At 34.8% G+C, this 12,619-nt stretch overlaps 1 protein-coding gene across 3 annotated transcripts in view; it reads left to right on the top strand.

Annotated features, from left to right (window-relative positions):
• Window positions 1–2,754: 2,754 nt before the first annotated feature.
• The window catches only part of LOC122333899 (ankyrin repeat and LEM domain-containing protein 2), a 10,818-nt gene continuing 953 nt past the window's right edge, over window positions 2,755–12,619 (top strand). The window contains exons 1-13 of one of the 3 annotated variants that reach the window (XM_043231756.1): window positions 2,755–2,864; window positions 2,950–3,028; window positions 4,678–4,991; window positions 5,637–5,798; window positions 6,856–7,025; window positions 7,764–7,952; window positions 9,027–9,149; window positions 9,224–9,287; window positions 9,369–9,550; window positions 10,539–10,645; window positions 10,721–10,842; window positions 11,393–11,585; window positions 11,679–11,810. In XM_043231756.1, coding sequence (XP_043087691.1) covers window positions 4,688–4,991; window positions 5,637–5,798; window positions 6,856–7,025; window positions 7,764–7,952; window positions 9,027–9,149; window positions 9,224–9,287; window positions 9,369–9,550; window positions 10,539–10,645; window positions 10,721–10,842; window positions 11,393–11,585; window positions 11,679–11,810 — 1,748 coding nt within the window. In that variant the 5' untranslated portion in view covers window positions 2,755–2,864; window positions 2,950–3,028; window positions 4,678–4,687. Of the gene's footprint in view, window positions 3,029–4,677; window positions 4,992–5,636; window positions 5,799–6,855; window positions 7,026–7,763; window positions 7,953–9,026; window positions 9,150–9,223; window positions 9,288–9,368; window positions 9,551–10,538; window positions 10,646–10,720; window positions 10,843–11,392; window positions 11,586–11,678; window positions 11,811–12,619 lie in introns of all 3 variants that reach the window. The other 2 variants (XM_043231758.1, XM_043231755.1) reach the window with 2 other exon arrangements.

The following is a 12,619-nucleotide window of genomic DNA, read 5'->3' as shown; positions in this document are numbered from 1 at the left end:
GCTAACGGCACCTCAACCAATCGCGGCACAGATCCCTGGGGTCCGTCCAATCATTAGCGAGAGGGGGCGGGGCGGAGAATGACGCTTTCGGTCCTGCGGAGAGCTCGCGGAAAATCTTAAAGGCGCAGCGCAGTCACGTGCGTCCCTGAATGAACTGCTCTTAAAACGCTCTGGCTGTAATTATTAATTAGATCATTTATTATCTCGCTCGCTCTCCTTCGTCTTTCTTACTTTCTTATCACGAGCCGCCACAGAGGAGATATCCTCACAGCCAATCAGATAATTTATAATAAAAATGTATAAAAATAATAAATAAAATAATTAAATAAAAAAAAATAATTAATAAATAATATATATATATATATATATATATATATATATATATATATATATATATATATATATATATATATATATATATATATATATAATTGTAAACATATTTATTTAGGCTATATAAATCAATTATTATTATATATTATCATATTTTTTTTATTTTTCGGTTTTTAGAGTATCCCTGTATTTCATGAATCACATAGCTGTTTTGTGTTTGGTGATTCTTTACTGTGAAATTCTAATGAAAATCCTTTTTGATACCAGGTTCTCGGTGTGACAACATGCCCCAGCTTTTGCAGTCCAAACATTTGGGTCTGTGACTATTCAAAAGCCAGTTTTGGGTCTGTTTTTTGAGATTGTATGCTATTATTAACGCTTACATGTGGAACACATTTGTGAAAAGAGCTGGGGCCGTTTTCGTTTCTCTGCACGTCTGAGAGCAAAGAGACCTTGACTAAACCGAACTCACTGAGTAATTATTACATCTAAGCTTTAATTAAATGCCACAGTAAAACATTCAGCACCGGCTGAATCATAATGCAGATTTACAGTGAGTGCTGAATCTCTTATTAATGTTACGGGATCATTTGAAATTCTAATCCAGGACTAATTATGAAGAGTGAAATAATCATGAAAATCCTTCGGTCTGTTCCATCCGTCTGAAAGAACAGGATGAGAACTGTACATCAAATGAATCCTTTTCCCTTCGTTCGACGTCTCGGTGGAGAATCATGACATGAAGAATGGCTTTGATATCGCAGTTACTAAAAACCAGCAAGGGAAACAAATAGTTCTTATGCTTTAAACTCATATGCATATTTGATAGTGTTTTTAATGAGGAAGAATTAAATCTTCTCCAGTGGGAATCAAATGTATTCTTATACTCATTTTATTTAATTTTATTTTTTATCATATTTTATTTTATTCTTAATTTATTTCATTTTATTAGTTTTATTATATTAGGATTTATTAAGATTTATTTATTATTAGATTTATTATATTGAGATTTCCGGTTTTCCGGCTTTGTTTTTATTTAAATTTTTATTGATTATTTACTTTTTTTGTTGTATTAGGGTTTATTTATGGTTTAAACATATCTTACAGAAGGAACAAATACATTTTGCATGAAGCCCCTTTTTATTATTATTATTATTATTATTATTCATTCATTCATTCATTCATTCATTCATCAATGCTTCTCATGTAAGAGAAAAAAATCTCTAATCATTAAAACAGCAGACACTGTTCTCCATGCTTTGATCCTTAACTCTTAAATTATTTTTATTAACTGTGTTATTTACTAGCCATTTAATCTAAATGTACATTATTTCTATTTGGCAGAATATAGAATTTAGGGAAAGATTTAAATACAGATTATTTTGTGATGAAATAGTTATTTTCCAGTTAATTACATCTCAGTAAAGGTTTGTATAAATATAAGAAGAAGAAAAAAAAAATATATATATATATATATACACACACACACACAATTAATGCATTTAATTAATTCTTTATAGACATGATCTGGAATGACTGAACTAAAACTAAAACACTTTTTATTATAAAATAAAAGTAAAAAAAATGATAACCAAAAATAAATAAATAAAAAGTCAGCCAGTTTGATTAATCCAAAATACTAACAATTAAAAAAAATACAAAAAAATCCAGAAAATATACAAAAGAAAACAGATTTAAGGACTATAATAGTATCTTAATCAGGATAAAATAAAAAAGAAACTAGTTCCAGGGTACTTTTGGTCATTTAGTGTGTAATAGTAAATCTTTTTAAGTCTACTGCAGCATCTAGGTATATTAATCAACGTTTCATCGTGTTTTTCTAAATCTATGATCATACTCATCATGTGTTCCGGCGCGTGCGCGGTGGCGCCCTCTGCTGGATCGAGCCGCACATGCGCAGTTAGAGATGATCCGGTTCTTTTTAGGAATCCGGATCATTTGACTCAGCTCAGCAAAAAGAGCCGACTCTTTCGACTCCCAAGCGGCTCTTTATTTAGTCCCACGTCTGGCTTTTATAATTTAATTTCACAGATAGCCTACGTCTCTAAAAGACTTACATATTCTAAATCATAACGACAAGTATTTAGGAAAGTCTTATTAGAGACACAGAGAATAGAAAACAGATAGATAAGAATAGAATACGAAACTAGAGAAGCTAGTGTTGTATTTTTATTTATTTATTTTTTAAGAAATCAAGCAGTTAGTAGCCCAAATCAACTGCAAACCAGTTTTTAAAGAATATAATTGGAATAGAGTTTAAGGATAGTAGAGATGTATTTTATCCTCATCTAAAAACATAAAATCATAAAACAACCATACCATATCATAGATGTTACATGATATCTAGCAAAACAAATCTTTCTTTAAACAATAAAGAGAGAGCCGTCTGAGAAAGCCGAATCACATTGTTCGCTTGAAGGAGTCGACTCGCCGAACCGACTCGTTCGCGAACGACTCTCCTCCCTCAGCCGCGTCGCGCCTTTCTCCAGTCAGGAAAATATAACGCGACGGTTCGTGTTTAGTGTCGATATGTTTTCATTAGAGGTTGCTCTGGGTCTCGGAGGGGCTTGTGATCGTCTCTGTGTGTTTGTGTAGTTCTGTGGACGCGGTTTTACAGTAAATCTTCTGGATCGATGTCGGACTTCACTGCTAACCGTTGACCGATAATCGACTGGTAAGTGTTTTATACTGTACTTTATCGTTTATTACATACACTCGAGCTGAGATCCAGCCGTGTAAAACCCCTCAGGCCTGTTTGTTTCATGAAAATATTCGCGACAGACATAAAAGTGACTCACTCGAAGAATCAAGAATCAAGTTCAGTTCATTATTAATAGAAGCTCATAACGTGATAAAACACGCGAGAGATGGACTTTATATACTCTTTATATATAATCTCTCACGTTATTCAACCTAAGTTCAGTATCGTGTGGGAAAACTAGTACGTTAACTAGTTAGTGTACACCTACATAGTGTACTATATACTATACTTTCATTCTTGATATCAGCCATTTCGTGCTTTATTCTTAATAATTATAACCAGTAATACAGTTTCAAAGGGCTTTTACATGTTCATTTTTTATGTAAAAATATTATATAATGTAAAATATACGTTGACATATGTAATATTTAATTTATTAATATATTATATATATATATATCTATATATAATTACATAAAATATAAATTATTTTATATAAATATATATTAAAACTGAGGCCTTCTTTAATTCATTGAGAGCTGAAGGCCAAAACAATTTTTACTTTGTTAAGGAAGTAATAAGTAATAAAAATATATTATAATTTTTGTAATCTGTATTATTTTTTTAATTTACATTACATTTATATACATTCACAAGTTGTTGATTTTGATTGATTCTGTTCCTCATACATAAGCGTGTGTGTCTGTGTGTGTGTGTGTGTCTGTGTGTGTGTGTGTGTGTGTATGTCTGTGTGTGTGTGTGTGTGTGTGTGTGTGTGTGTGTGTGTGTGTGTGTGTGTGTGTGTGTGTGTGTGTGTGTGTGTGTGTGTGTGTGTGTGTGTGTGTGTGTGTGTGTGTGTGTGTGTGTGTGTGTGTGTGTGTGTGTGTGTGTGTGTGTGTGTGTGTGTGTGTGTGTGTGTGTGTGTGTGTGTGTGTGTGTGTATGTGTGTGTGTGTGTGTGTGTGTGTGTGTGTGTGTGTGTGTGTGTGTGTGTGTGTGTGTGTGTGTGTGTGTGTGTGTGTGTGTGTGTGTGTGTGTGTGTGTGTGTGTGTGTGTGTGTGTGTGTGTGTGTGTGTGTGTGTGTGTGTCTGTGTGTGTGTGTGTGTGTGTGTGTGTGTGTGTGTGTGTGTGTGTGTGTGTGTGTGTGTGTGTGTGTGTGTGTGTGTGTGTGTGTCTGTGTGTGTGTGTGTGTGTGTGTGTGTGTGTGTGTGTGTGTCTGTGTGTGTGTGTGTGTGTGTGTGTGTGTCTGTGTGTGTGTCTGTGTGTGTGTGTGTGTGTCTGTGTGTGTGTGTGTGTGTGTGTGTGTGTGTGTGTGTGTGTGTGTGTGTGTGTGTGTGTGTGTGTGTGTGTGTGTGTGTGTGTGTGTGTGTGTGTGTGTCTGTGTGTGTGTGTGTGTGTGTGTGTGTGTGTGTGTGTGTGTGTGTGAGTGTGTGTGTGTGTGTCTGTGTGTGTGTGTGTGTGTGTGTGTGTGTGTGTCTGTGTGTGTGTGTGTGTGTGTGTGTGTGTGTGTGTGTGTGTGTGTGTGTGTGTGTGTGTGTGTGTGTGTGTGTGTGTGTGTCTGTGTGTGTGTGTGTGTGTGTGTGTGTGTGTGTGTGTGTGTGTGTGTGTGTGTGTGTCCTGCAGGAGCTCTGTTATGGAGGCGGTCCTGAAGCGCCTGCAGACGCTGACCTCTGATCAGCTGAGGGACGAGCTCTCCGGCGCCGGACTCAGATACGGTCCGATCACGGCCACCACCAGGAGTGTCTTCGAGAAGAAGCTGGCTCGAGCTCTTCTGGAGGAGGCCCCGGGGCATTCTGGGAGCTCGTTTCCCGAGGAGGAGGTCCGGCGGCCGGTCGGCGAGCAGAGCCGTGAGGAAGCGAGGTGTGAAGCTGAGGCCCCGGAGCCAAGCGTCTATTACGGCGTGTGTCCAGAACCGGACGACCCCGCGGCTGAACAAGGTCTGTGCAGAGAGTACAAGCACTGCTGCTTCAGTCTGCGGGCGGGAACCTTTTGTTTTATTATAAAACTATGGTTAAAAAAGATCCAAAATCAATTACATAACCAGCCAGTGTTTTTGATGGCAGACTGTAATCCAGAAAGGATTATGTGTTCATAAACTTTACGTGATATATATATATATATATATATATATATATATATATATATATATATATATATATATATATATGTGTGTGTGTATGTATATGAATATGAATATATTACATGCGTGACATTTAGATTAGACCGTATAGAAACTGAAATGCTGTTGATATTAACGTGAATATCTCGAGAGGTTGGATGTGGTGTGAGCTAATCGTTAGATTTAATAACAGATATGTTGCGAGGCTTTTTTTGCTCAGTTGGTCAGAACAAAAGTGGCAGACGGTTCAGATGATAATATGCGGTGAAAAATCATATTTGGGTCCGACATGATAAAAGTACTAAAAAATAATAAGTAGGCTGGTCACAAAGTACGCTAGCGTTATTTCTATATTTTAGTGAGCATTTTGGAGTATTAAACATTCTCTGGTCAATAAGAAAGGCTGGTTTCTGTGTTTATTTACGTTTAGTTTAAATGCCCCGCTTTCTTCTGACGCTCTCAGGATCGCCGCACGTGTTTGTTGATAAGACGGAGGCGCTGAAGACGGCGGTGAAGCTGAAAGGAGCTCGATTCAAAGCTTTCGCCCGGAAGGAAGACGCCGAGAAGTTCGCTAAAGGCCTCTGCGTGTCGCCGATCAAACCGTCTCCGGAGAAAACCGGCTCAGGTCAGTCCACGCTCGTCCGGTCCGGGGGAGATAACGTCTTCTAGCGTCACTTGACTCCTCTTCAGTAGAGTGTGTGTGATGCTGCTGGTAGTATTATTAAAACCTTTTTCTTTAAAGGAATAATCACACAGCATTCCTTCAGTGCTTTCATTTTAAATCTCCTTTATTTGTCGAAAATGAATGAAAAGATAAATTAACGTTGCGTGCCTGTGATTGATAACCAGACGAAGGTGAACACACAGAAAAATTCATAAAGCTATTGTAAGAATAAGTGAGAGGCGTTTTATTGCATTCAATGAATAAGTCGATGTTAAAACCTGATTTTAAATTGGATTAAAATAAATTAAATTGATTAAACTCTTAATAAATCGATGTTTGTTAAAGTCTTGCTTTTTGATTAACATGAACCTTTTGATTAACTTCAAAAAAATGAAAATGGAATTTTGAAAAAACTAAAATTAAATGGAATTTGGGAAAAATTTTTAACTGATTTTAATCATTTTAAAACTGATTTGGGCCTAATTCTTCTGGATTCCATTTTATTTTGTATTCTCTTTTACAACCATTGACTTTCTATGGATTCTGTTTTACCTGATTTTATTTTTTTTATTTAGTTGTTTAGTGTTTTTAATTTTTTTTTACTTTTCTGCTTTCCATTTTTTAAAATAAGTTTTAAATTAAATTGAATTGATCAAAAACATGCCTAATTAATTCAACTCATGACACTTAAAGGAAATAAAAACTAAAAGTTGGCCCGTGATGCTCGTCCTTGGTGTGTATTTATTTTCTTCAGGGATTATTAAAGGATCTCTGTTTATGATCCAGTCGCAGGTTTTTATTTCACGCACCAAAAAAGTGGAAAACTTTTTAATTGATGACTTGATATTTTATAATAGTGATTTTATCATTTCAGAATATAAAGCAGCCACTGAGTGGTTGTAATTCTGATTTGACTTGACTCCGGTCATCCCGTTAAACATTCCCAAAAATATTCAAATCAGCTTTAAAGACTCGGGATTGGCTGAAAGGAGCTTGAACGGATGTGTTCTGTGTTCAGACGCCGTGAACCTGGAGAAGGCCAACGAGTTTAAGAGTCCTCGGACTCAAGAGCTGACGGCCAAGCTGCGCAGGAGCACCGAGAGAGGAGACGAGGAGGCCTTCAGAGAGCTGGTGTGGGGGAACCCAAGATACCTGATCGGCTCCGGAGACAACCCCACCATACTCCAGGTGCTTCATCTGAGTGTGTGTGTGTGTGTGTGTGTGTGTGTGAGTGTGTGTGTGTGTGTGTGTGTGTGTGTGTGTGTGTGTGTGTGTGTGTGTGTGTGTGTGTGTGTGTGTGTGTGTGTGTGTGTGTGTGTGTGTGTGTGTGTGTGTGTGTGTGTGTGTGTGTGTGTGTGTGTGTGTGTGTGTGATGAATAAAACGAATGAATAAATGAATAAAAACGCAATAATAATTATTATTATGATTAGTAGTAGTAATGATAATAATTAATAGATATAACTATTATTACATTAACATTATTATACAATATAATATTACGTAATTGCTGTCTTATATTAGTCCTACGAAAATGATTTTAATTACAATTTCTATCAGCAACCAAAGTATAACAGCGATCATTTTAATTTGATAAATTGATGTATGTTTTCACTTTAGTGATTACTGTTATTATTAGTGTTATTACATGGCGCTGCGCAGTGTTTCTGTGTGAACGTCACTTCTGTGTGTGTGTGTGTGTGTGTGTGTGTGTGTGTGTGTGTGTGTGTGTGTGTGTGTGTGTGTGTGTGTGTGTGTGTGTGTGTGTGTGTGTGTGTGTGTGTGTGTGTGTGTGTGTGTGTGTGTGTGTGTGTGTGTGTGTGTGTGTGTGTGTGTGTGTGTGTGTGTGTGTGTGTGTGTGTGTGTGTGTGTGTGTGTGTGTGTGTGTGTGTGTGTGTGTGTCTGTGTGTGTGTGTGTGTGTGTTCAGGAGGGCTGCAGGTATAACGTCCTGCACGTGGCGTCTAAAGAGAACCAGGCGGGCATCGCTCGTCTGCTGCTGGAGACGCTGGAGGACCCTGACTTCATGCGGCTCATGTATCCTAACGACAGCGAGCTGATGCTGCGGCAGCGCATGCGGTACATCGTGGACCTGTACCTGAACACCCCGGACCGCGCCGTGAGCCTCTCCTAGCAGCGCTAGTGATGACAATTAACTGTTGACCTTATTATTGTGTCAGTATTAGAATAAAACTAAATGTCAGCAAAATAGATTTTTGATTAAATGTAATTATTACTGTCATAAGGACAGTTTCCACAAAAAGTGTAGTGATTATATTTTATTTGTTATTAGCAGCAGCATTAATGAAAATATAACTAATAGTTTACTTTATAATTAACTATTAAAACATTAACATTATTATGTAATTATTGTTTTCTTATTTCAAATGTAACATTTTTAAATAAAATAATTTTAATAATAATTTATGATCATGAATATTTTAATAAAAATGTTTTTACATACAGATTTATTTATTATTTATTAATTTTTAATAAATTGACTTTTTTTTTTACTTTATTATAAATATATATATATATATATATATATATATATATATATATATATATATATATATATATAATTATTATTATTATTATTATTATTATTATTATTATTATTTATTTTTATTTTTCTTCTCTTTTTTCCTCTATTTTCTTTATAATAAGTTGGGCTGGGAAGAGATTATTTGTATAAGTGTATTTTTTTTTTTTTTTTTTTTTTTGTTGTGGTTGTTAAAAAAACATATATACATATACATATATTTCAGTATTAAAAAAATGTTTTTTTACGTTTATATCTGAATTAATTAATTGTTATTGCTGTTAGTGTTAGTAGTGATATTAATTAATAGTTTATATGTAACTATTAATATTGTTAATATCATATAATTAATCAAAATAAATTAAATGATTCTTATAAAATGACTATTATCATTTTCTATCGGCACATAAGATAAATTAATGATCATTTTAATACAAACTGTTAATATTATTAATTATTATATTGTTATTATTATTATTGGTAGTAGTATTAGTATTATTAAATAAATCAAATCATTTATAATTTCTATTGGCAATAATAACAAAAACAGGCATAATAACAATGATTTAAATACTGGATGAAATTGTTATTACTGTGTTATTATTTTTCAGTATTGCCGTTGCCGTGGTAACGCTGAGCGTTTGTCGGCAGGGTAACGAGACGCCGCTGCACTTCGCCTGTAAGTTCGGCTGCGCGGAGGTGGTGGATGTTCTGTGTTCTCACCCGAGCCTCGACAAACACCGCAGGAACAAATACGAGCAGGAACCGTCCGCTGTAAGAACCCCAGCCGTCTTAAACTCCGTCCTCTGACTCTCGGCCGTGAAATAACGGCTCGCTTGACTCTGCAGGTGATCTGTGAGCGCAGGAGCAAGAGCAAGGAGCTGAAGCAGAGGATCTTGGGCTATTTAGAAGGTTTGCTTCCAGCGGCGCCGGGACGGTTACTTTTCAGAGTAATGCGTTACGGTGTGACTCATCTGTTGTTTTCTGTCACAGACAGGTTTTACGTGCCTTTGCTGCGAGCAGCTGATAACACTCTGCCTCCGGTGATCGGCTCCCCCTGGTGTCTCGGCTCGGAGACCGCCGGTCAGTCACACACACCTGAGAAGATGATGGACAGCCCCAAAAACCCCAGAATGACCCTCACAGCCTTCGCTGGACCCCTGACTTCATCCAAGGTTCTTTAAAGCGCTTTCAGTCTCTTGTAATTGCATGAACGTGCAGCAACAGAAACGGCCATGTTCAGGATTATAATAATCACAACACTTTTCTTTTTTTTAAATTAAATTATGATGTTATTATAATTATTATTATTATATAAAAATTTTATTATATTGTATATTATATTTAATATTTTATATTGATTAAATAATTTTTATTAATATGTAAAAGTATGATGATTATGAAGTATGATAAAACATTTTAAAATGCATAACATGAATAAATGTGATGTATTAAATAATTTAAATGTAATAGTATTATTATATTATTTGTTTATAGATATATATATATATATATATATATATATATATATATATATATATATATATATGTGTGTGGTATTTCTAGCATTATTTCAAACAAGTATAATAGATAATAGATTTTGTTGGCACACAAGATATGTAAATTATAATTGAATAGCATTTATAAAATAAAATTTTGAATAATAAAACAATAAAATTGATTTTATATTATTGTTATTATTATTACAATCAAACATAATACATTATATATATATATATATATATATATATATATATATATATATATATATATATTTTTTTTTAATTAAATTAAATATATTATTATTAATAATTACAATATAAATAATTTTAGGTCATTCATTATTACAAACAAGCATAAAAAGTACAAAAGTTATTGTCTTTATAATTAAAGAAATGCATTTTTTTTTTTATTGTATTACAATTTCCGTTGGCAAACAAAATATAACTATAATAATTTAAATAACAGCAATTTTAAAATCAAGAATATTAATTTTATTAGTAGTATCAATGTATGTATATGTATATATGTATATATATATATATATATATATATATATATATATATATATATATATATATATATATATATATATATATAAACAGAGAGCAGGAGAACGGTCAGATCTGTCACCAGGGAAACTGAGATGTGTTTTTCTTCAAGGCCGAGGAGTTTCACAGACTCTGGAAGACGCCGCGGCGGGAACGAGCCGGATACTTCCATCAGATCCTGAAGACGGACTCGGAGCGCGGCGCGGAGAGAGTCGGCCGGTGAGCACGCTCGTCCAGCTGCTCCTGAGTCGCTCTGATCCTTCAAGCTGAGTGTGTGTGTGTGTGTGTCTGCAGGGAGCTGTCTCGTGAGCTGGGGCTGCCGTGGGCCGAGTACTGGCCGTTCCTGCGCTGCTTCGTCGATCTGAGCAGCAGAGACGGGCTGGAGATGCTGGAGGAGCACCTGAGCTCACCTTCAGGTCTGTCTTCACCACAGATGAGTTTCCTGAAGATGCTTGACTTACGATTAAAGCTGTGCATCCCTTTATAGATCGTCCCTCACATGCACAGGATTCCATTTCCATAGAAAGCACTTTAAACGTGTAAAAGTGTCTGTTTTTTAGCTTTCGAATACGTTTTTGTAGAATAAATGTCACATTGTCATTCAGTGCAGCAGTAGTTATGTAAAAATGCTTATTCTTGTACGTATAATATACATGAAAGGGAGCTTTTTAAATGAATAAAACCTAGTAATGTAAATGTGACAACTAATTAGTATTTTAATATGTCATGCGTTGATTTTTGTAAAAGTTGTTACGCTGTGAGCTCCTAGATGAACGCAGTCTTCTGTGAATGAGTGCGTGATGCTAGTTTTTTGCTCAGAAAAACGACAGAATTGCAGTTAAATTATCAGAAGTATTGCGCCTGATGTTTTCATGCTTAAACCCTTTTTCGAAGTGACATTTTGCGATTCCAATAAAATGAATACACACGGAAGGGAAGGAATAATTCAATGAATGTGTGTTGAAGGGCGTCTGTTCCCGGTCAGAGATCTTCTTCAGGAGTTTGAGAAGGTGGTTCTGGAGCGGAGCGCTGACTCGGACGATGACTCCGGCTCCGACGAGTACTTCACCGCCGACGAGGTCCAGACGGACTCCTCCGGCTCCTCGTTCCAGTCCACACACAGCCCCACGGGCCGCCCGGCGCTCGGGTTCATGGCGGGGTGAGAACACACAGAAAGAACCTGAAGTCCGTGATATCTGAGTACAGCTGGCTTCGGCTCCTTTCCTGACTCTTCTGCTTGTGTTTTGGTCAGAGATTCTCCGAGCAAGCTGGACGGGGATGTTCTCGTGGCTCTGAAGGACGTGGAGATCGAGCCGCTCTCATATCCCAGCATCCTCCGCTGGAGGAACAAGATCCTGTCCTATTCTCCATCACAACGACAGAGGTACAGTCTAGAGGACTCCTATTCTACAGTTCATTGAAGTAATAAATTATTATATTTCTCTCTTATTATATATTATAATATATAACTTATTAATTATTATAAATATATGAATTAATGTTATTCTTAAATGTATTATTTATGCTTTATTTTATCAATCATATATTTTCCATTAATTATTTAATTCTTCAAATAAATAGTATTACATTAATAAACTTATTTGTCTTCTAAAATTATTATAAATATATTAATGTTATTCTTAAATGTATTATTTATGCTTTATTCTATCAATCATATATTTTCTGTTTATTAATTAATTCTTCAAATAATTTTCAAAATAAATTAACTTTATTAAATAACATTAATGTTAACTTTATTAATTAATGCTATTCTAAATGTTATTCTATAATTGAGAAAAAATAATAATAATAATAATAATTATTATTATTATTATATTATTTAACTTTATTAAATTATTATATATTTATTAATCAGTCTTATTTCTAAATGTATTATTTATTCTTTATTCTATCGATCGTGACTTTCCAGAAAATAAATTGCACCCATCTACTTTGTACAAAAACAAAAATTATACATATATGTATTTATATTTATATATTTTTCTTATAAAATATTCAAACTTTAATTCATTTGTTTAATGTTTAAGAAATTTATTCTAAATGTATTTATTTAGGTAAGTAGTAAATAAAAATCATTTTTCAGATGATTACAATTTTGCAAGGGTGTGCAAACTTATGAGCACAATTGTATATGCATGATACATATATATATATATATATATATATATATAT

Source organism: Puntigrus tetrazona, unplaced genomic scaffold (genome assembly GCF_018831695.1).
Source record: "Puntigrus tetrazona isolate hp1 unplaced genomic scaffold, ASM1883169v1 S000000401, whole genome shotgun sequence".
Taxonomy (NCBI): Eukaryota; Metazoa; Chordata; class Actinopteri; order Cypriniformes; family Cyprinidae; genus Puntigrus; species Puntigrus tetrazona.
This window is presented reverse-complemented; position numbering and strand designations above follow the sequence as displayed.